This window comes from Pseudophryne corroboree, chromosome 3 (assembly GCF_028390025.1).
Source record: "Pseudophryne corroboree isolate aPseCor3 chromosome 3, aPseCor3.hap2, whole genome shotgun sequence".
NCBI classification, from domain to species: Eukaryota; Metazoa; Chordata; class Amphibia; order Anura; family Myobatrachidae; genus Pseudophryne; species Pseudophryne corroboree.
This window is the reverse complement of record NC_086446.1, coordinates 801,014,561-801,039,405: the sequence shown is the minus strand read 5'-3', so window position 1 is coordinate 801,039,405 and position 24,845 is coordinate 801,014,561. Positions and strand designations below refer to the sequence as shown.

Below are 24,845 nucleotides of genomic sequence, written 5' to 3'. Positions count from 1 at the left end.
CTGTGTATTACCCGGGTCTGTGAAATAAGCCTCAGCCACAGGGTGGAGTGTAAGCTCCCAAGGCTATAAAAGACACTACTGCTATCTGCCCTTACACTGTAAGACACCGTGACACGTAATGAGACAGGGAACGCTGTACAGAGTTACAGCATAGAATCATATGTGGACAAACTGTTGCCCTCAGAGGACTCCCATTGGTCGGTAAGGTATGCTGTGACTTGTAGTTCCTCAACAGCTGGACAGTTACAGGCTGTCCATGTCGGCTCTGATTAAGCACAAGCTCCGGAGTCTATTGCGGGAACAATGAGTGAGGAAGATGCGTCTGTTAGACCTCTGCCCTGACCAGACCCCAGGCCTCCATTCTCCATGTACCCCTAACTAATATACCGAGATGCTGCCCGTGCCACCACCGGATTATCTATGGTTACTAGCCGGTGGCCCCAGCTTCCCGAGGACTGTCAATCTACTCAGCGCCTATATTTTATACAACCTCTTTAACTTCTTAATTATATCTGTAACCACCGCAAAGTCTTTTATGGCAGCGGCCTTCATTGTGTGTATCAGAGGCTTATTGATTTTCTTGTTATCTAAGGCAGACGCTGTGTTTTATAGAGAGCGGCCGTACAGAGTGAGTTGTATCATTATTTCAGCTCGCTATCCCCGGAGTAGGGAAGCAACCAACCCTTTACACAGCTAAACCTTATTACTATGGGCGCAATATGCGCGAAAACGGAGATCATTTTAGAAAGGAAATTGGGCGTGATCTATCATTTGAATCTCCCCCATTGTCTGTATTCACTTTATCACCTTTTAAGGCTTAAAACATTTGGGCCTAATTCTCTGCACATTCTTGCTGATGGTCACCACTGGTGGGTGTAGATCTCCGGGAATACTGGACTCGCTCCCAGGGTAATGTAACTGAGGTTTCCCATGAGGCCACGCTCCCTCTTTTGTGACCACGCCCCCATATTAAAGCAAAATCAGGCTTCCAGATAGGACACGCCCCTTTCTGGGCGCACTCGCCAAAGGCCTATTTGCCGCACCAGGTGTCACCAACCCCCACTGCCACCTCCAGGTGCAGGTAAACTTGATATACATACAAACTTAGAAAACGCCGTTTCCTAGAAGCTGCATGAATACTGGGGATGTGGGTACATCAGTAACGCAGATATATTTCATATTTGTTGAACTTGACAAGCCTGATGACCTCGGCAAATCGGATGACCTTGAAAACTTGAATAGTAATGACAGAAGCAGAGTCCAGAAACAAAAAACAGATGGGTAACCTGATTAATGGCACAGTTCCTTAGCTTGGCAGCCATAGAGGCTCACAGAAACTTAAACAGATGCAGGTATTCAGGAACCTTGGCTAGGCAAAACATGAAACAAAAATTCTTGGCTCTACAGATCTAGAAAACATGAACAGGTAACATTTAACATCAGTGAACTTCAATGGGCAGGTGCCTGGTGTAGTCCATGCTGGTATCACAATTAACAAAATTATTCAACTAGTCACTAGTTACTGGAGCAATTCCAGAGGAGTCCCACTGCACAAAAGTGGAACAACGGAAGAGGCAAGCATCTACCGACGGGTGAGCCTTGCATCAGTATTTGGGAAATTCATGGAAACATTGTAGATTATCTTAAATCCCAGCAATTTACAGGAACCCAAACAGCATGGATTTAGATCGTGTCAAACAAATCTTATTGACTTTTTTCACTGTGTGACTAAAGTAATAGATAAAGGTGGAGCCGTGGATCAGGGGTGTATCTTCCTATTGGCCAGGATGGCACTTGCCAGGGGCGCCGGCCAAGTCGGGGGCGCCGCCCGGCAGTGCCACCCGCGCCAATGGGTAGAATGACATAGTAGTACATCCCTTAGCGGTGCTCATCCACTGCCAGACTCTCAGAAGCGTATTGCACTCTGACACGCTCTGTGACTACAGTCACAATGATGGTGAATATAGCCGGGGAGCGGGGCACTTACAGGTATGGGGAGGGGAAAGCACCTCCTCTTCCTCACCCACTCCCCTTCTCATTGGTCCCACGCGGTCTGTCACCAAACACCAGCCACTACAATCAGCACCAGTCAGCAGTGCAGCATGAGCATGCCTGTACATTTTCTGCGGTACCGTAGCTGCACTGCATGGTCTATCCTGGCAGTCTGGATCACAGCTTACAAAGAGCTCTGTATGGAGAGGTATCTAGACCAGTGACTGCCGGTCCAGCTGTGTTGAGACTACAAGTCCCAGCACACCTTGTCAATTGGATTTGCTGGGACATGTAGTGAAATCACACCTAGAGAGGGTTTTTTTAACTGCATGTATGTGTGCATATATCCCCTCGGTGTCCCTGTCCGCACCCTCTTTGTAATTCCCCCTCAGTGTCCCTGCCCGCACCATCCCTGTAACTGCCCTGCCTCCTCAGTGACCCTGCCCATACACTCCTGTAATTCACTCTCAGTGTCCCTGCCCGCACCCTTCCCATAATTCCTGGCACACAGCGCACATGCACTGTGGGCGCAGTACCGCTGGTAACACCCGTAGTTCCGCAATGCAATGTGAGCCTGCGGTAGTTAAAGTGCAGCCGCGGGCAGCAAAGCCCTGCCCCCACCCCCCCCTCGGAAACCAGAGCTTACAGTAGTACAGCCAGACCACTCGCCCCTCCTCCACCAGAGGTTATAATGAGCCGCGGCAATACTGCCTGATCCCCTCCGCCACCATCATAGGTTAAAGTGCGCTGTGGGTTGCTGTGGTGCCTGATCCTCCCCTCACCTCACACCCGCTCCTGCCAGAGTTACAATGCAGTGCTTACAACGGCAACCCAGCAGTCATGTCCTCCCCCTCCTGCCTGGAGGTTACAGTGACGATCTCCTGCACTCCTTTAGACCTGTACTCCCAGGGGACATGCTGGCTGAAAATATCTAGATCTACAACCACACACAACGGCAGTGAGCGGCCAGTGAGCTCCTGGACTGCACCTAAGCAGCCCCTCTGCCCCAGCCTGTGCTTGTCAGTGAGCGGCCTGGTCTCCGGGCAACGGATTGACAGTGTCCCATGAGATCAGGATCATGCTGCAGCCACACATCTACAAATGGGTGAGCAGAACAGCAGCGAGTGGTAGGGACTCTTCATGCCAGCCCTTAGAAAGGTGAGAGGAGAGAAGTACCTGGGTCCTGATGCTGTGGAGCCACAAGTCCCATCATGTCCTGACATACATTACATGATAGAGCATGCTTGGACTTGTGGTTCCACCATAGATGGAGAGCAGACATTGCCTACCTCCGAGTTCTCATGATTTTTGTACAGGGCCGTAGCTAGGTATGTGCAGAGTGTTCTCGGCCCACAGTACATAGACATTGAGGACAGAGAACCGGCACGTAATATATAAAAGGGAGCTCTGCCTGCTGTAATGTGTAATAGGGAGCTCTACATGGAGTAATGTGTAAAATGGGGCTCTGCCTGCCGTAACGTGTGTAAGTGGCGTCATTTGATTAATGGAGACCACTGTTAAGCGTAAAATGAATTGGTATTATTTTGTTGCCACGCCCCTTCCCGATTAAGCCACATCCCTATAGTTTTGGCGCACACCTACAGCGCGCACTGGCCCTATTTTAAATACGGTGGGGTGGGGGCGCTGAGGCCATTTCTTGCACACAGCGCTAAAATGTCTTGTTATGGCACTGCTCCTCAGTGTCCCTGCCTGCACTCTCCCCATAATTTCATCTCCGTGTCCCTGCCCGCACCCTCCTCGTAATTCCTCCTCAGTGTCTCTGCCTGCATCCTCCCTGTAATTCTCCCTCAATGTACCTGGCCTCAGCTTCCCTGTGACTCCTCCCTCAGTGTCCCTGACCGCACACTCCAGTATTTCCCTCTGTGTCCCTACCCGCGCCCTCCCTGTAATTGCCCCTCAGTGTCCCTGACCTCAGCCTCCCTGTAGCCCCTCCCTCTCATTTTCCCTACCCAAACCCTCCCTGTAATTCCCCCTTAGTGTCCCTGACCTCAGCCTCCCTGTAGCCCCTCCCTCTCATTTTCCCTGCCCACACCCTCCTGTAATTCCACCTCAGTGTCCCTGCCTGTACCCTCCCCGTAATTCTCCCTTAGTGTACCTGCCCACACACTCCTGTAATTGCCCCTCAGTGTCCCTGACCTCAGCCTATCTGTAACTCCCCCCTCTGTGTTCCTGGGTGGGGGAGGTGGGGGGCACCAGTTCCTTATTTTGCCAGGGGCGCTCAGATCCCTAGATACACCCCTGCCGTGGATATAGCTTATCTAGACCTTAAAGCTTTCAACACTGTCCCACATCATAGACTGTTACATAAACTTGAAAGCTTTGGATTGGATACTAAGATTGTTGAATGGATAAGATCTTGGTTGCAGGACAGAAAACAGAGGGTTGTACAGTAGTAAATGGAGTGCACTCACAGGAGGGAAATATTACCAGTGGGGTACCCCGGGGATCTGTACTTGGACCAGTGTTTTTTAATACCTTTATTAATGACTTTGCAAATGGCATTAAAGGTAAAGTATGCATTTTTGCAGATTACACAAAAGTATGCAACAGGGTAGACACACCAGGAGGGGTAAAACATATGATTGATGATCTAGGTAGAATAGAGGAATGGTCGGTTGTGGCAATTGCAGATTAATGCCAAAAAATGCAAAATCATGCACTTGGGTCTCAAAAATCCAAAGGCTAAATATAGTATTAATGGCACTATACTGGAACCTACTGAGGAGGAAAGGTATCTAGGAGTCACTATTTCAGGTGACATAAAGGATAAATATAGTATTAATGTCACTATACTGGAAACTACTGAGGAGGAAAGGGATCTAGTAGTCCCTATTTCAGGTGATATAAAGGATAAATATAGTATTAATGGCACTATACTGGAAACTACTGAGGAGGAAAGGGATCTAGGAGTCACTATTTCAGGTGACATAAAGGATAAATATAGTATTAATGGCACTATACTGGAACCTACTGAGGAGGAAAGGTATCTAGGAGTCACTATTTCAGGTGACATAAAGGATAAATATAGTATTAATGGCACTATACTGGACACTACTGAGGAGGAAAGGGATCTAGGAGTCACTATTTCAGGTTACATAAAGGATAAATATAGTATTAATGGCACTATACTGGGAACTACTGAGGAGGAAAGGGATCTAGGAGTCACTATCTCAGGTGACATAAAGGATAAATATAGTATTAATGGCACTATACTGGAAACTACTGAGGAGGAAAGGGATCTAGGAGTCACTATTTCAGGTGACATAAAGGATAAATATAGTATTAATGGCACTATACTGGGAACTACTGAGGAGGAAAGGGATCAAGGAGTCACTATTTCAGGTGACTTAAGGATAAATATAGTATAATGGCGCTATACTGGAAACTACTGAGGAGGAAAGGGATCTAGGAGTCACTATTTCAGGTGACATAAAGGATAAATATAGTATTAATGGCACTATACTGGGAACTACTGAGGAGGAAAGGGATCAAGGAGTCACTATTTCAGGTTACATAAAGGATAAATATAGTATTAATGGCACTATACTGGACACTACTGAGGAGGAAAGGGATCTAGGAGTCACTATTTCAGGTGACATAAAGGATAAATATAGTATTAATGGCACTTTACTGGGAACTACTGAGGAAGAAAGGGATCTAGGAGTCACTATATCAGGTGACATAAAGGATAAATATAGTATTAATTGCGCTATACTGGAAACTACTGAGGAGGAAAGGGATCTAGGAGTCACTATATCAGGTGACATAAAGGATAAATATAGTATTAATTGCGCTATACTGGAAACTACTGAGGAGGAAAGGGATCTAGGAGTCACTATCTCAGGTGACATAAAGGATAAATATAGTATTAATGGCACTATACTGGGAACTACTGAGGAGGAAAGGGATCTAGGAGTCACTGTCTCAGGTGACAGAAAGGATAAATATAGTATTACTGGCAATATACTGGGAACTACTGAGGAGGAAAGGGATCTAGGAGTCACTATCTCAGGTGACATAAAGGATAAATATAGTATTAATGGCACTATACTGGGAACTACTGAGGAGGAAAGGGATCTAGGAGTCACTATCTCAGGTGACATAAAGGATAAATATAGTATTAATGGCGCTATACTGGGAACTACTGAGGAGGAAAGGGATCTAGGAGTCACTATCTCAGGTGACAAAGGATAAAATAAGATTTTACTTACCGGTAAATCTATTTCTCGTAGTCCGTAGTGGATGCTGGGGACTCCGTAAGGACCATGGGGAATAGACGGGCTCCGCAGGAGACTGGGCACTCTAAAGAAAGATTTAGTACTACCTGGTGTGCACTGGCTCCTCCCTCTATGCCCCTCCTCCAGACCTCAGTTAAGGAAACTGTGCCCGAAAGAGGTGACAGTACAAGGAAAGGATTTTTGGAATGCAGGGTAAGACTCATACCAGCCACACCAATCACACCGTACAACTTGTGATAACATACCCAGTTAACAGTATGAACAACAAACAAGCATCACTCAACTGATGCCACATAACATAACCCTTTAGTAAGCAATAACTATATACACGTATTGCAGAAAGTCCGCACTTGGGACGGGCGCCCAGCATCTACTACGGACTACGAGAAATAGAATTACCGGTGAGTAAAATCTTATTTTCTCTAACGTCCTAGTGGATGCTGGGGACTCAGTAAGGACCATGGGGATTATACCAAAGCTCACAAACGGGCGGGAGAGTGCGGATGACTCTGCAGCACCGAATGGGCAAACACAAGGTCCTCCTCAGTCAGGGTATCAAACTTGTAGAATTTTGCAAATGTGTTTGAACCCGACCAAGTAGCAGCTCGGCAAAGCTGTAATGCCGAGACCCCTCGGGCAGCCGCCCAAGAAGAGCCCACCTTTCTTGTGGAATGGGCTTTCACTGATTTTGGATGCGGCAATCCAGCCGCAGAATGAGCCTGCTGAATCGTGCCACAGATCCAGCGAGCAATAGTTTGCTTTGAAGCAGGAGCACCCAGCTTGTTGGATGCATACAGGACAAACAGCGAGTCAGTCTTCCTGACTCCAGCCGTTCTGGTCACATCTTCAAAGCCCGGACTACGTCAAGCAACTTGGAATCCTCCAAGTCACAAGTAGCCGCAGGCACCACAATAGGTTGGTTCAAATGAAAGGATGACACCACCTTTTGGCAGAAATTGCGGACGAGTCCGCAATTCTGCCCTATCCTTATGGAAAACCAGATAGGGGCTTTTACATGACAAAGCCGCCAATTCTGAAACACGCCTAGCCCAAGCTTAGGCCAACAGCATGACCACTTTCCACGTGAGATACTTTAGCTCCACGGTCTTAAGTGGCTCAAACCAGTGGGATTTCAGGAAACTCAACACCACGTTAAGATCCCAAGGTGCCACTGGTGGCACAAAAGGGGGCTGAATATGCAGCACTCCCTTAACAAACGTCTGAACCTCAGGCAGTGAAGCCAGTTCTTTTTGAAAGAAAAAGGATAGGGCCGAAATCTGGAATTTTATGGACCCTAATTTTAGGCCCATAGTCACTCCTGACTGTAGGAAGTGCAGGAATCGACCCAGCTGGAATTCCTCTGTAGGGGCCTTCCTGGCCTCACACCAAGCAACATATTTTCGCCATATACGGTGATAATGCTTTGCTGTCACGTCCTTCCTAGCCTTTATCAGCGTAGGAATAACTTCATCCGGAATGCCTTTTTCCGCTAGGATCCGGCGTTCAACCGCCATGCCGTTAAACGCAGCCGTGGTAAGTCTTGGAACAGACAGGGCCCTTGTTGCAACAGGTCCTGTCTGAGAGGCAGAGGCCATGGGTCCTCTGTGAGCATTTCTTGCAATCCGGGTACCAAGTCCTTCTTGGCCAATCCGGAACAATGAGTATTGTTCTCACTCCTCTTTTTCTTACAATTCTCAGCACCTTTGGTATGAGAGGAAGAGGAGGAAACACATAGACCGACTGGAACACCCACGGTGTTACTAGTGCGTCCACAGCTATAGCCTGAGGGTCCCTTGACCTGGCACAATACCTTTTTAGCTTTTTGTTGAGAAGGGACGCCATCATGTCCACCTGTGGCAGTTACCATCGATTTGCAATCTGCGTGAAGACTTCTTGATGAAGTCCCCACTCTCCCGGGTGGAGGTCGTGCCTGCTGAGGAAGTCTGCTTCCCAGTTGTCCACTCCCGGAATGAACACTGCTGACAGTGCTAGTACGTGATTCTCCGCCCAACGAAGAATCCTGGTGGCTTCTGCCATTGCCACCCTGCTTCTTGTGCCGCCCTGGCGGTTTACATGGGCCACTGCAGTGATGTTGTCTGACTGAATCAGCACTGGTTGGTTTCGAAGCAGAGGCTCCGCTTGACTCAGGGCGTTGTATATGGCCCTTAGTTCCAGGATATTGATGTGCAGACAAGTCTCCTGACTTGACCACAGCCCCTGGAAGTTTCTTCCCTGAGTGACTGCCCCCCATCCTCGGAGGCTTGCATCCGTGGTCACCAAGACCCAGTCCTGTATGCCGAACCTGCGGCCCTCGAGGAGGTGAGCACTTTGCAGCCACCACAGAAGAGACACCCTGGCCCTGGGGGACAGGGTGATCAGCCGATGCATCTGAAGATGCGATCCGGACCACTTATCCAACAGATCCCACTGAAAGATCCTCGCATGGAACCTGCCGAAGGGAATGGCTTCGTATGACGCCACCATCTTTCCCAGAACTCGCGTGCAGTGATGCACCGATACCTGTTTTGGTTTTAGGAGGTCTCTGACCAGAGTCACGAGCTCCTGAGCCTTCTCCTCCGGGAGAAACACCTTTTTCTGGTTTGTGTCCAGAATCATGCCCAGGAAGGGCAGACGCGTCGTAGGAATCAGCTGCGACTTTGGAATATTCAGAATCCAGCCGTGCTGTCGCAACACTTCCTGAGAGTGTGCTACGCTGATCAGCAACCGCTCCCTGGACCTCGACTTTATGAGGAGATCATCCAAGTATGGGATAATTGTAACCCCTTGCTTCCGAAGGAGCACCATCATTTCCGCCATCACCTTGGTAAATATTCTCGGTGCCGTGGACAGGCCAAACTGCAACGTCTGGAATTGGTAATGACAGTCCTGTACCACAAACCTGAGGTACTCCTGATGAGGTGGATAAATGGGGACATGCAAGTAAGCATCCTTGATGTCCAGAGACACCATAAAATCCCCTTCCTCCAGGCTTGCAATGACCGCTCTGAGCGATTCCATCTTGAACTTGAATTTCTTCAGATAAATATTCAGGGATTTTAAATTCAAAATGGGTCTGACCGAACCGTCCGGTTTCGGTACCACAAAAATGGTGGAATAGTAACCCCTTCCCTGCTGAAGGAGGGGAACCTTCACTACCACCTGCTGGAGATATAGTTAGTGAATTGCTGCCAACACTACCTCCCTTTCCATGGGGGAAGCTGACAAGGCCGATTTTAGGTAACGGTGAGGGGGCTTCACCTCGATTCCAGCTTATCCCTGAGACACAATTTGTATAGCCCAAGGATCCACCCGTGAGCAAACCCACTGGTGGCTGAAATTTCGGAGACGCGCCCCCACCGCTCCTGGCTCCGCCTGTGGAGCCCCAGCGTCATGCGGTGGATTTAGTGGAAGCCGGGGTGGACTTTTGTTCCTGGGAACTAGCTGCATGGTGCAGCTTTTTTCCTCTACCCCTGCCTCTGGCAAGAAAGGATGCACCTCTGACTTTCTTGCTTTTTTGTGAACGAAAGGACTGCATTTGGTAATACGGTGCCTTCTTTGGCTGTGAGGGAATATATGGCAAGAAATTTGACTTCCCAGCCGTAGCTGTGGAAACTAGGTCCGAGAGACCGTCCCCAAACAATTCCTCACCCTTATAAGGTAACACCTCCATGTGTTTTTTAGAGTCGGCATCACCTGTCCATTGCCGAGTCCATAGGACCCTTCTGGCAGAAATCGACATTGCGTTTATTCTGGAGCCCAGCAGGCAAATGTCCCTCTGGGCATCCCGCATATATAGGACAGCGTCTTTGATATGTCCTAGGGTCAGTAAAATAGTCTCCCTGTCCAGGGTATCTAACTCCTCAGACAGATTATCTGTCCATGCTGCTACAGCACTACACATCCAGGCCGAAGCAATTTCTGGCCTCAGAAGAGTACCAGAATGTGTATAAACAGACTTCAGGATACCTTCCTGCTTCCTATCCGCAGGATCCTTTAGGGCGGCCATATCCTGTGACGGCAGGACCACCTTCTTAGATAAGCGTGTCAACGCTTTGTCTACCCTAGGGGAGGATTCCCAGCGTAACCTATCCGTTGGCGGGAAAGGATACGCCATAAGTAATCTTTTGGAAATCAGTACTTTCCTATCAGGGGAATCCCACGCTTTTTCACATAACTCATTTAATTCATGTGAAGGGGGAAAAGTCACTTCTTGCTTTTTCTCCCCAAACATATAAACCCTCTTGTCAGGGACAGGGTTTTCCTCCGATATGTGCAATACATCCTTCATTGCTATAATCATGTATCGGATGGCTTTAGTCATTTTAGGCTGCAACTTTGCATCATCGTCATCGACACTGGAGTCAGAATCCGTGTCGACATCTGTGTCAACCAACTGGGATAGTGGGCGCTTTTGAGACCCTGACGGCCTCTGAGCTGTAGAATCAGACATGGGTTGAGACCCTGACTGATTATCCAACCTTTTATGCAAGGAGCTTACGTTATCATTTAACACCTTCCACATATCCATCCAATCAGGTGTCGGCGCCGTCGGCGGCGACACCACATTCACTTGCACTTGTTCTGCCTCCACGTAAACGTCCTCGTCAAACATGTCGACACAACGTACCGACACACCGCACACACACAGGGAATGCTCTAATTGAGGACAGGACCCCACAAGGCCTTTTGGGGAGACAGAGAGAGAGTATGCCAGCACACACCCCAGCGCTATATAACCCAGGGATTACACAGTAACTTAGTGTTTACCCAGTAGCTGCTGTTTATGATAATTTGCGCCTAAATTTATGTGCCCCCCCTCTCTTTTTACCCTTTTTCTACCTTGATACTGCAGGGGAGAGCCTGGGGAGCTTCCTCTCAGCGGAACTGTGGAGAGAAAATGGCGCTGGCGAGTGCTGAGGAAGAAGGCCCCGCCCCCTCAGTGGCAGGCTTCTGTCCCGTGTCTGTGTAAATAAAATGGCGGGGTGTCGTACATATATACAGTGCCCAGCTGTATATATGTGTCTTTTTGCCAAGAGGTATCCTAATTGCTGCCCATGCCCCCCCCCCTGCGCCCTGCACCCTACAGTGACCGGAGTGTGTGGGTTAGTGTGGGCGCAATGGCGCAGAGCTGCAGTGCTGTGCACTACCTCATGTGAAGACAGGAGTCTTCTGCCGCCGATTTCGATGTCTTCTTGCTTCTGCCGGCTTCTGTCTTCTGGCTCTGCGAGGGGGACGGCGGCGCGGCTCCGGGAACGGACGACAAGGTCAGGTCCTGTGTTCGATCCCTCTGGAGCTAATGGTGTCCAGTAGCCTAAGAAGCGCAACCTAGCCGCAGTTAGTAGGTTTGCTTCTCTCCCCTCAGTCCCACGTAGCAGAGAGTCTGTTGCCAGCAGAAGCTCTCTGAAAATAAAAAACCTAACTAAAATACTTTCTTATTAGCAAGCTCAGGAGTGCACACTAATATGCACCCAGCTCCGTCCGGGCACAGATTCTAACTGAGGTCTGGAGGAGGGGCATAGAGGGAGGAGCCAGTGCACACCAGATAGTACTAAATCTTTCTTAGAGTGCCCAGTCTCCTGCGGAGCCGCTATTCCCCATGGTCCTTACGGAGTCCCCAGCATCCACTAGGACGTTAGAGAAATAGGGTGTTTCTCGCCCAATCAGCTGTGGACTGGGTGTGATAGACGTGATGATAACCCAATGAGAGCTCCTAGCCACGCCCAGCGTTAGAGGTCCAGGCACAGAATCACAGGGCTATTATATAGGTGATTAGAGACTGTACAATGGTGCATGGCCGACATCACACAAACTCAACATGTATAGGGGTCTATTTATTAACATTATTTTTACTAAAATAATGTGAGAAAGGGGGTTTTCTGCTTTCACACCATTTTCTCAGCTCAGGCTGGCGAGATCACAGGGCAGCCCTGCGATGTGCACCCTTTTGCCCAGCTTTCTCTGCCCCTGGGGAACCCGGCTCCAGTGATCAGCTCTGTGTATACGATGGACACACAAGCTGATCACAGTGTAAAAAGTAAAATAAAAAACCCAGAAAAACATACTCGCCTGTCCAGGGAGCCGGTGTCCGCTGCTCCGGTGAGCGCTGCCGGGCGCCGTGTCCCCCATGTGCTGCAATGTGACCCCGGTGCAGTAAAGTGACGCTGCAAAGAGGCAGCACACTTTTACAGCACCGGGGGTCACCACAGCGCAGAGGATCCGGCGCCCGGCAGCCCAGCAGAAGCAGCGCGGACCGGATCCCTGGACTGGTGAGTATATTGATCTTCTTTGGGGGGGGGGGGGGGTCCGTGTGGCGCGGGGGCTGTCACGACGGGGGAGGGGTTGACCGGGTGGCGGCGGTAGCAGCACTGTCGGTGGGGGCGGCGCATGCGCAGCAGGACCTCGGAGTATTTTTTCCGAAAAATACCCCAATGATGCTGCGGAGTGCCATCGCAGGGACAGACCTTGACCGCAAGCTCTGTCCCTGCACGCGATAATTGATACATCCCTGCGATGCAATCAATTATCGCACTGCGAGTTTGGGCCATTTTATCGCCGGATGGTGATAAATAAGCCCCATAGTCTGGAGCAGAGAAGGGAAAGGGGAGACATAATAGAAATTTTAACATATATCAAGGGTTTTACCAAGGTCCAGGAAGGAGACATTCCTCACAGGAAGAGAAGCAATAGAACATGAGGACATGCACCGAGACTGGAGGGGGGGAGGTTCAGGGGAAATATGAGGAAAAATGACTTCACAGAAAAGGTAGTGGACAAGTGGAATAGCCTCCTATCAGAGGTGGTAGAGGATAAGACAGTAGGGCAATGTAACATGCATGGGATAGACATAAGGATATCCTTAAGGGGGGTACACACGGAGAGATCCGTGCTTAAAATCTAAGCAATCTTGCTAGATTGCTTAGATTTTAAGCGCGGATCTGCCGTGTGTATGCCCCCCAGCGATAGCGATGCGCGGCCCCGCGCATCGCTATCGCCGGTGCTAGATTGAACCTGCATGCAGGCTCAATCTAGCGGGTCGCTCACTTCACCGTTGTGTGAAGTGAGCGGCCCCCCGTCGGCTTTCCCCCTCGCTCAGCACATCGCGCTGTGCTGAGCGGGGAGAGAGATGTGTGCTGAGCGGTCTGTGTTAAGATCGCTCAGCACACATCTCTCCCGTGAGTACCCCCCTTTACACAGAAATAAGGATCAAATAGTGGGGCAGATGTATTAGCCTGGGGAAGATATAAGGAAGTGATAAACCAGTGATAAGTGCAAGGTGATAAATGCACCAGCCAATCAGATCCTAACTTTTAATTTACATATTGGAGCTGATTGGCTGGTGCCTTTATCACCTTGCACTTATCACTGGTTTATCACTTCCTTATGATTTCTCCAGGTTAATACATCTGCCCCAGGGTTTGAGGTAACAATATGGTTAAAAAAAGGGGCAGACTAGATGGCCCAAGTGGTTCTTATCTGCCTTCACATTCTATGTTTCTATGTAATAGAATCATCCATTACCCATCACATGAGCGCAGAACAGAGTCCAAAGAGCAGACCCTCTGGCAAGAACCAGAACTGCAGCTGACATAAAATAAGCCCTGCCTACCCCTGGTGGCGGGAAAACATACTGCCAGAAAAACGGACGGCGTTCTAACAACATGTGAGAAAATACCCCAGAACACTCCACAAACTCGCTCTGTAGATCACAGGGAAATCAGAAAAAATGCTATGTGAGAAGAAATTTTCCTTTGCACGTCTACTCTGTCATTATGACATGCGCCTCCATGTCATAGAGCTGTGGATGAACAGACAGCTGCCTATTCAGTCACTAGGAGCCAGTGACATCACTGAGAGTGCAGCCTATCCAGTCACTAGGAGCCAGTGACATCACTGAGAGTGCAGCCTATTCAGTCACTAGGAGCCAGTGACATCACAGAGTGCAGCCTATCCAGTCACTAGGAGCCGGTGACATCATGAGAATGCAGCCTATCCAGTCACTAGGAGCCAGTGACATCACTGAGAATGCAGCCTATCCAGTCACTAGGAGCCAGTGACCTCACTGAGAGTGTAGCCTATCCAGTCACTAGGAGCCAGTGACATCACTGAGAGTGCAGCCTATCCAGTTACTAGGAGCCAGTGACATCACTGAGAATGCAGCCTATCCAGTCACTAGGAGCCAGTGACCTCACTGAGAGTGTAGCCTATCCAGTCACTAGGAACCAGTGACATCACTGAGAGTGCAGCCTATCCAGTTACTAGGAGCCAGTGACATCACTGGGAGTGCAGCCTATCCAGTCACTAGGAGCCAGTGACATCACTGAGAGTGCAGCCTAACCAGTCACTAAGAGCCAGTGACATCAGGCAGTGCAGCCTATCCAGTCACTAGGAGCTGGTGACATCATGAGAATGCAGCCTATCCAGTCACTAGGAGCCAGTCACATCAGACAATGCAGCCTATCCAGACACATCATGAGAATGCAGCCTATACAGTCACTAGGAGCCAGTGACATCAGGCAGTGCAGCCTATCCAGTCACTAGGAGCTGGTGACATCATGAGAATGCAGCCTATCCAGTCACTAGGAGCCAGTGACATCACTGAAAGTGCAGCCTATCCAGTCACTAAGAGCCAGTGACATCAGACAATGCAGCCTATCCAGTCACTAGGAGCCAGTGACATCACTGGGAATGCAGCCTATCCAGTCACTAGGAGCCAGTGACATCACTGAGAGTGCAGCCTATCCAGTTACTAGGAGCCAGTGACATCAGACAATGCAGCCTATCCAGTCACTAGGAGCCAGTGACATCACTGGGAATGCAGCCTATCCAGTCACTAGGAGCCAGTGACATCACTGGGAATGCAGACCATAAATCCCCTGACATTACTCATGTTAGTTCATATTAGAGTGGTCCTTCTTTGGTGGTGGGAGGCAGTCAAACCAATTGCCACTCGAATAATATAACATTCATTGCACCTTGAAGACATCTTATGCATTTTGTGATATTATCCTTTTTTGGAAAACTCTCTTTTATCTGTAAATAAGAAGACAGGACCATCTTGCAGAGGAGCACGGGGCCGTGACCTAGTCATTATTTTATCTTGTACATCAATCACAGGCTTCACAATGTAGATGCGTCTGGCAGACTCCCCCCTGTCCATCTGAAGCAGACATCTGTTGCTGGAACATTATTTGGTGCACGCTGTGTGGCCAGTTCCCGGCCAGACGAGAAGGTCACCTTCAGTATTATCACACACCGTCGGGGCCTTCCGGTCAGACTGCAGTCACCTGCCGACGGCAGCACATGGACGGAGGAGGAACCTCACATATTGTACACTACTGCACAGGGCTCTGTGCCTATCATATGACAGCTGGCATAACGCCTGGAACATGTAGGATGGCAGCGGGAGAGACCAAGGTTGCCTATCCCGGTGTAGCACTGTGTTGCCAGATTGATAAATGGCTCATAGCATAGCAGTAAATAAACTATTGATCTATTTCATCATCCTCCATAAGTAGAAGGATCAATAGCAAATGTCTCATTAATGTGTAATATACAGTATATACACCACATACAGGCTGATAATATAGGTGACTGATACAGAAACATCTATGTCAGAAATATAATATGAGAAACTTATTATGAGTCTGAGACAGTTGTTGTTGGTGAGCTCGGATGACGTCTATATGATATTTAATCATACAGTATATTAGTGAAGTCTGTCGGATGTGTCCCATTGTAGCCATCTTATCGTTTGGGACAAGGCATAAAATGGACAGGAAGGATGATAGTCACAGTATAAAGGTAAATTTACCAAGAAATAAGATTCTTTCTGCAAACCAGCAGTGTGTGCGCATGCTACTGATTTATTCTAGTAAAGAAGACTTTATAAAGGTCAAGAGGGCATTCCTAGATACCGTTCAGGTATGGAAAGTGTTCTTCACAGTTAGAGGAGTAACCGTGTGCAAATGTGACAGTTTTCATTCACAAGATTAGATACAATACTCAAGTACATTAAATTGATGACATTTGTGAATACTGATTCAGGCTAGACTGAAAGCTGTATTAATTAGTTCCTAGAAACAGTACAAGAATGGAAAGTGTTCTCCACAGTAAGAGTAGTAACAGTGTGGTAATGTGTAATTCTCACTTCACAGGATACAATACATAATAATTATATGGATGTAATAATTATATGGATGTCATTTGTGAACAGAGATTCAGACTAGAATGAAAGCTGTATTAATGTAGAGGGTTCTTCGCAGTAAGAGTAGCAGTGTAGCAATGTGTCATTCTCCCTTCACAAGATACAATACCTGGATGTCATCTGTAAACACTTATTCCTTGTAGAATGAAAGCTATATTAATTTGTTTCCCGTTTGCTGTGACCCAGTCTTATTGGCTTTAACCTTCGGTGCATCCAGCAAGATTTAAACTCCTACAATTTGTTTAAAAAAAATACTACGAGCAAGTTCACGCTTCGTGTAGCTGAAGTTGCGACATTGCCAGTTTGCGCAGTGACGGCGGTTTAGCGTGGCTATCGCTATTTTTGCACCCTGTTCACAGAAGGTTGAATACAGTATGTCTTTTTTTCCAACTAGTTCACGACTAGTTAATACGACGCAACTCTGTTCTTTAGGACTAACTAAAAATAATTACACAAAAAAGTACTACTAACGACTAGAGGCAATAAATATTTCCTGCTTCTGTCAGGTCCTCTGAGATTACACAATGACTGCACATATGGTGAAGTATATGTAACAAGACAGGTAAATAAGTCCCTACTTTCACACAGACAATGGACGGGGGGAAATGGCGTCATTAGGGAACACAATAATGCCGCATTGTATTCGGCTCATGGGTGATAGGTGCCAGAGGGAGATGTGCTCAGTACCGGACAAATGGAGACATTCAAACAGGTCCGAGCCTTGCAAACCCAACCGCGGAGCTAATGGAATTAAATGGTCCATTATCTAAGGATTTGCAATTGATTTGTTTCATTCAGGGGAAAATACAAATGCACTTGTAGGAGAATGGGGCCTTTTACAGAGTATATTTTCATTTACGGAAAGGACGGCGAACGCCATCTCCAGCAGCCAGTTCCCCCCTCGCTGCCCCTCAGTTAATCAGCCGTCCCTTTACAGCAATGGAGTGCTAGCTAAATACAGTTATTACACCCTCTCAGCACAGCGGAAAGCTCTAGAAGGAGACAATGAAATTGTACAGTAGCACAAAACCCCAAAGCTAAAATGTGAAACGCGGCGATGCTTTTATCCGCAGAAGACAGAAGATCGGTGCGTACGGCGCAGGCTGAGTGCCGGATAATTTTATATCAATAAATAATCTCCAATCACTGAAATCAAGCAGCTCCTTGTCACTTCTACTCTCACACATCTAGTACAGCCCTATCTAAATACAAGAGGATTATGGGGCGTATTGTTCGCGCTGAGAAGTGGCCAATTAAGCGCTAATTGCAACCATTTCATGGCAGGTTACCGCAGAATTTACAGCTTGAAGCTCTTACGGAGTTTGTGCAGGGAAGGCGTTCGACTCCGGTATCTTATTCCATTTACACAACCTGTCACTTCTGACCTGTACATACTGTATGTGTGTAAGGGGTTCAGTATGATTTACCGACGGATACAGTACTGACAGTCGTAATCTCGACAGCCATTGACCTACAGTCAAAATTCATTATGCCGACATGTTCAAAATGCAGTGAGAATACCGACATTTGAAATGCAGATATGTGAAAATACAGATGAGTTTTTCTGGGTTTTTTGGTGTCAATGTCGACATAGGTCGACATGGACACCGTCTAAGTGTACCGCTGCGCTTGCCATGCTTTGGTCACGGTGGCTCGCTGCGCTCGGCACACTATTATATTCCCCCTCGGGTGTCGACTGGGATGGTAAAGTATGAACAAGAGTGTGTTTTTGGGCAAAAAATCCTTAAAAACACATGTCGGCATTTTGAACGTGTCGGCATAATGAATGTCGGTATTTTGACCGTGTCAATATTTTGCTCGTCATTCAATGGTTGCCGGGATTACGACCGTCGGTATTGTGTGCGTCGGTAAATCAACTGCTACCCTGTATAAGTGCTAGATCCATCGTTGCAAAGGTCACACAGCCTAAAACTAACCGTGAGCCTAGTGCCTCGTGCCTCAGTGATGTGTCAGGTTCTAAGTCATTTGTTTGGCTACTTGCTTGGAGCTACTAAATGGATACAGTGTGCGTCGGTGTGCCGCTGCGTCGATAAAGGGGCCGCAACCTCCGCTGCAGCCCTCAATGGGGCAAACCATTCCCACTATTACTCACTGAACAGTATTATTATTATTATTATTATAATTATAAATATTATTATTATTAGAATTTTTACTGATAATTGATGGACTCTAATTACATGAAAAATAAAAAAGGAAACATTGTAAGGACACGGAACTGGTTATAATAACACGCTAATGACACGTGTAATCCAGTTCAATCTGCGGATACTAGGATTTAGTATCAAATAAACCACATACGTATGATGTCATAGTTACTGAAACTCTAGTGTCAGTACATTTACTGACGCTTGACAACCACAGTCCACCAGCCTCCCCTCAGATACAGTAGATTGTCAGCTCTTGCGTCTCGTTAGCACGGAGCAAACGGAGATCAGTCCTAACCGCGGCATCAGAAGTTCTACAAAGCGGCTGAATGCATTCAGTAATGAAACACAAAACCTTGTTAGCGGTGCTGTCCATCACACAACCATGCCCCACGTTCCGGGGGCCTAATCAGCGTGTGCAGGACGGCTCAGACAGCGGAGCAGTAATTGTTCCCTCTCACAGGTAATAAGCCCCTGTCAGCAGGCAATGCATGCGCTCGTCTTCATACAAAACACAGACCGGCGACTCACCGATGTCATAGGCCAGGAAGTCGGCAGAAAAGCATTTGGCACCATTGCTCAGAGACGTGTCGTTATGAGTGTTGCCGCCAAACACCAGCATGGCACCGCTGATCAGCACGGCGGAGTGCAGGTACCGCGACAGACCGCTCTCCTTCAGGATCGTCCTGGAAAACACAGAGAACAGACTGTAATGTCTCATGTACGCCGCAGAACAGGCCGCTGCTGCGGGCACACCCGCGAAGGGGAACTAAACACAACAGTATGACAGAGTTATGATGTCATGGGGCAGGTGAGGGAGGGGCATCAATATTACAGCGTTATGATGTCATGGGGCAGGTGAAGGAGGGGGCATCAATGTTACAGCGTTATGATGTCATGGGGCAGGTGAGGGAGGGGCATCAATGGTACAGTGTTATGATGTCATGGGGCAGGTGAGGGAGGGGCATCAATGTTACAGCGTTATGATGTCATGGGGCAGGTGAAGGAGGGGGCATCAATGTTACAGCGTTATGATGTCATGGGGCAGGTGAGAGAGGGGCATCAATGGTACAGTGTTATGATGTCATGGGGCAGGTGAGGGAGGGGCATCAATGTTACAGTGTTATGATGTCATGGGGCAGGTGAGGGAGGGGCATCAATGGTACAGTGTTTATGATGTCATGGGTCAGGTGAGGGAGGGGACATCAATGTTACAGAATTATGATGTCATGGGTCAGGTGAGGGAGGGGACATCAATGTTACAGCATTATGATGTCATGGGTCAGGTGAGGGAGGGGACATCAATGTTACAGCATTATGATGTCATGGGTCAGGTGAGGAAGGGGACATCAATGTTACAGTGTTATGATGTCATGTGTCAGGTGAAGGAGGGGCATCAATGTTACAGCGTTATGATGTCATGTGTCAGGTGAGGAAGGGGATACCAATGTTACAGAGATATGATGACATAGGTCAGGTAAAGCAAGGGACATCAATGTTACAGCGTTATGATGTCATGAGGCAGGTGAGGGAGGGAACATCAATGTTACAGTGTTATGATGTCATGTGTCAGGTGAGGGAGGGACATCAATGTTACAGCGTTATGATGTCATGGGGAAGGTGAGGGAGGGAACACCAATCTTTCAGGGTTATGATGTCATGGGGCAGGTGAGGGAGGGGACATCAATGTTACAGCGTTATGATGTCATGGGGAAGGTGAGGGAGGGAACACCAATGTTACAGCGTTATGATGTCATGGGGAAGGTGAGGGAGGGAACACCAATGTTTCAGGGTTATGATGTCATGGGGAAGGTGAGGGAGGGAACACCAATGTTTCAGGGTTATGATGTCATGGGGCAGGTGAGGGAGGGGACATCAATGTTACAGCATTATGATGTCATGGGGAAGGTGAGGGAGGGAACATCAATGTTACAGCGTTATGATGTCATGGGGAAGGTGAGGGAGGGAACATCAATGTTACAGCGTTATGATGTCATGGGGAAGGTGAGGGAGGGAACACCAATGTTTCAGGGTTATGATGTCATGGGGCAGGTGAGGGAGGGGACATCAATGTTACAGCGTTATGATGTCATGTGATGGAGGGATCACATCAGTAAAATGTTATGACGTCACCTGGGGGAGGGGCCACATCATTATGATGACACGTATCAGCTAGAACCACAGTTTAGAAACAGATTATTCCCAACTCTACAGATATATACTCAGTGGAATTTCAGTTGAAGCGTGTTATACATCTACTAGCGGATGCTATAGTCTGGTCCAGGGATTTCACATCATGTAACGTCATCCTTTTATTGCAGGTAGCAGAAGAGCAGATGGTTTATATCCTGACAGCATGGAGGGACGCTGTACAGGACACAGAAACCTATCTCCCCCCCCTCCACCCGCCAAGAGAAGGTCACTGAATACACAGATACAGATATGAAAAATCAATATGGGTTTACACCGAGTTAATAAATGGGTCAGTTCTCACAGCAAAGGGCAAAGTACCCACGGCCGGCGCCGCTCTTTCCGTGAAAATATATTTGCTTAATCCTTACCCTGTGGCTGTCATACATTATACAGATCACTAAGAATAAACATGCGGCACAGGAACCAGGCCGTGTACTGGAGGAAGCGCATTAAATGGTGACCAAATGATTGCATATACATATATATATATATATATATATATATATACACATATCTCCTGCTGGCTGTAATTCTATACAACAGGCCACAGTCCTAGAAGACAGACTGACTCACAAGTAATTCGCTATATATAGAATTATTAATTGCTTACCTACAGCAAAATAATTGGATTTTAATTACCTATCGGTAAATCCTTTCCTCGTAGTCCATAGAGGATACTAGGAATGAATTTAGTACCATGGGGTATAGACGGGTCCACTAGGAGCCATGGGCACTTTAAGAATTTGATAGTGTGCGCTGGCTCCTCCCTCTATGCTCCTCCTACCAGACTCAGTCTAGGAAACTGTGCCCGAGGAGACAGACATACTTTGAGAGAAGGATAGATAAAAATAGAGGTGAGATTCCGAACCAGAACACACAACAAGAGGAAAGCTATGCTAACTCAACTTTAAACAGCAACAGCTGAACCAACATTACTTAACCAAGTACCAGTGCAGGAAGAACGAAGCACCGGGCGGACGTCCAGTATCCTCTACGGACTACGAGAAAAGGATTTACCGGTACGTATTTGAAATCTTATTTGCGCTTACATCCTAGAGGATACTGGGGTCCATTTAGTACCATGGGGAAGTACCAAAGCACCCAAACCGGGTGGGAGAGTGCTGAGGTCCCTTCAGAACTGATTGACCAAACTGAAGGTCCCCAGAGGCCAAAGTATCGAACTTGTAGAACTTAGCAAACGTGTTCGAACCTGACCAAGTAGCTAGCTGCTCGGCAGAGCTGTAAAGCAGAGACACCCCGGGCAGCCACCCAGGACGAATCCACCGACCTAGTAGAGTGGGTCTGTACAGATTTTGGAACCGGCAAGCCTGCCGTGGAATAAGCATGCTGGATAGTGAGCCTGATCCAGCGTGCAATTTTATTGGGATCATATAGAATGAACAGCGAGTCAGATTTTCTGTGACGAGCTGTCCTCTTCACGTATACCTTCAAAGCCCTCACAACATCCAAAGACTTTGAAGTAGTGGAAGTGTTGGTGATAACCGGAACCACAATAGGTTGGTTGATATGAAACGCAGACACCACTTTAGGAAGAAATTGCTGACGAGTTCTGAGTTCAGCTCTGTCCTCATGGAAAATTAAATAGGGGCTTTTGTGAGACAAAGCACCCAGCTCCAACACACGTCTTGCTGAAGCCAATGCCAATAGTGTGATGGTCTTCCACGTAAGATATTTTATGTTCACCACCTGTAATGGTTAAAACCAGTCCGATTGGAGGAACTGAAGCACCAAATTGAGATCCCAAGGTGCCATGGGTGCACAAAAGGAGATTGGATGCGCGGACACCTTTCAAAAACGTCTGGACCTTAGGGAGAGAAGCCAATTGTTTTTGAAAGAAAATGGACAAGGCCGAAATCTGGACTTTTATGGAGCCCAGACGAAGCCCACATCCACCCCTGCCTGCAGAAAAAGCAGCAAACATCCCAGGTGGAATTCCACCGCAGAATAAGTTCTGCTCTCACACCAAAAGACGTATTTCTTCCAAATACGGTGGTAATGTTTAGACGTTACCCCCTTCCTGGCTTGGATCATAGTCGGGATAACTTTATTAGGGATCCCTCTTCTGGCTAGAATCAGCCGTTCAACTTCCATGCCATCAAACGCAGCCGCAGTAAGTCCTGATAGATGAACGGACCCTGTTGTAGAAGATCCTCACGTAGAGGCCACAGATCCTCGAGGAGCATCTCCAGAAGATCCACGTACCAGGCCCTTCTTGGCTAGTCCGGAGCAATGAGTATTGCTTGAACCCTTTCCCTTTTTATTCTTTTGAGAATTCTTGGGATCAGAGGAAGTGGAGGAAACACGTACACCATCTGCTAGACCCATAGAGTCGTCAGAGCGTCTACCGAGACTACCTGTGGGTCTCTCGACCTGGAACAATACCGCTTGAGGTTCTTGTTGAGACGAGAAGCCATCATGTCGATTTGTGGATATCACACCGAGGTGTCAAGAACCTGAACACTTCCGGGTGAAGGCCCCACTCCCCCGGGTGCAGGTCGTGTCTGCTGAGGAAGTCTGCTTCCCAGTTGTCTACTCCCGAAATGAAGACTGCTGACAACGCCACAGCGGTTTTTATCTGCCCAGAGGAGAATTCTTGACACCTCTGACATTTTCTGAACTCTGCTTTTCATTCCGCCCTGTCGGTTTATGTACATCACTGCCGTCACATTGTCCGATTGGACTTCAATGGCCCGATCCTGAAGCAGATAAGAGGCTTGCAGAAGGAAGTTGTATATGGCCCTAAGTTCCAGAATGTTGATTGGAAGGATGACTTTCTGACTTGACCATCTTCCTTGAAACTGCACCCCCTGGGTGACTGCTCCCCAACCTCGGAGGCTTGCGTCCGTGGTTAACAAGATCCAGTCCTGAATTCCGAACCTCCGACCCTCGACGAGGTGAGAGATCTGTAGCCACCACAGAAGGGAGATCCTGGCTTTTGGCGACAGACGAATCCTCTGGTGCATGTGAAGATGTGATTCGGACCATTTGTCCAACAGATCGAGCTGGAAGGGTCTTGTGTGAAACCTTCCGTATTGAAGCGCCTCGTAAGATGCCACCATTTTCCCCAGAAGGCGAATGCATAGATGCACCAATATCCGGGTTGGCTTCAAGACATCCCGAACCATCAACTGGATTACCAATGCCTTTTCCAATGGAAAGAACACTTTCTGCGATTCCGTGTCCAGTCTCATTCCCAGGAATGGGAGCCTCACTGTTGGCTCTAGGTGAGATTTCGGAAGGTTCAGAATCCACCTGTGATCCTGGAGAAGTTTGGTTGAGAGGCCAATGCTGTCCAGCAACTTCTCCCTGGATGGCACCTTTATCAGAAGATCGTCCAGGTACGGAATTATGCTCACTCCCTGCTTGCGGAGAATAAACATCATCTCTGCCATCACTTTGGTGAACACCCTCGGTGCCGTGGAGAGACCAAATGGCAGGGCCTGAAACTGATAGGGACAGTCCGCAGTGCAAACTGTATATAAGTCTGATGAGGCAGCCAGATCGGAATGTGAAGGTACACATCTTTGATATCCAGAAACACTAGGAATTCCCCTTCCTCCAGACCTGAGATCACTGCTCTCAGAGACTCCATCTTGAACTTGAACACTCTTAAGAAAGGGTTCAAGGACTTGAGGTTCAGAATTGGTCGTACCGAACCGTCCGGGGAGGGAAGCTTGCAATAATTTGTGTTAAAACTCCCCCTTCTCCGGCCGGGGAGGGAAGCTTGAAGTACAGTTAAAGTCTGTGACGTAATGACAGGTGCCCAACGCGTTTCAGCAGCTAGTGGCTTTGTCAAGGAGTCTTTTAGGGAGGCTGCACCAGGGACAAGCAATACAAATTTTCGTGACAGCCTGGAGTCTGATGCGTCCACTATCGGTGGGTTTTCCCATTTTTTCCTATCCTCCAGAGGAAAAGGAAAAGATGAGAGCAACCTTTTAGGGATTTGAAATTTCTTATCAGGATTAACCCACGGTTCTTCAAACAGGGTATTCAATTTCTTTGACGCAGGAA

The 24,845-nt window shown here is 47.9% G+C and overlaps 1 protein-coding gene across 1 annotated transcript in view; it reads right to left on the bottom strand.

Annotated features, from left to right (window-relative positions):
* ATRNL1 (attractin like 1) overlaps positions 1-24,845 on the bottom strand; it is a 1,127,078-nt gene that overhangs the window by 806,481 nt on the left and 295,752 nt on the right. Inside the window, exon 10 of the mRNA XM_063963337.1 lies at positions 19,152-19,306. Within this exon, the coding sequence (XP_063819407.1) occupies positions 19,152-19,306 (155 nt within the window). The remainder of the gene's footprint in view (positions 1-19,151; positions 19,307-24,845) is intronic.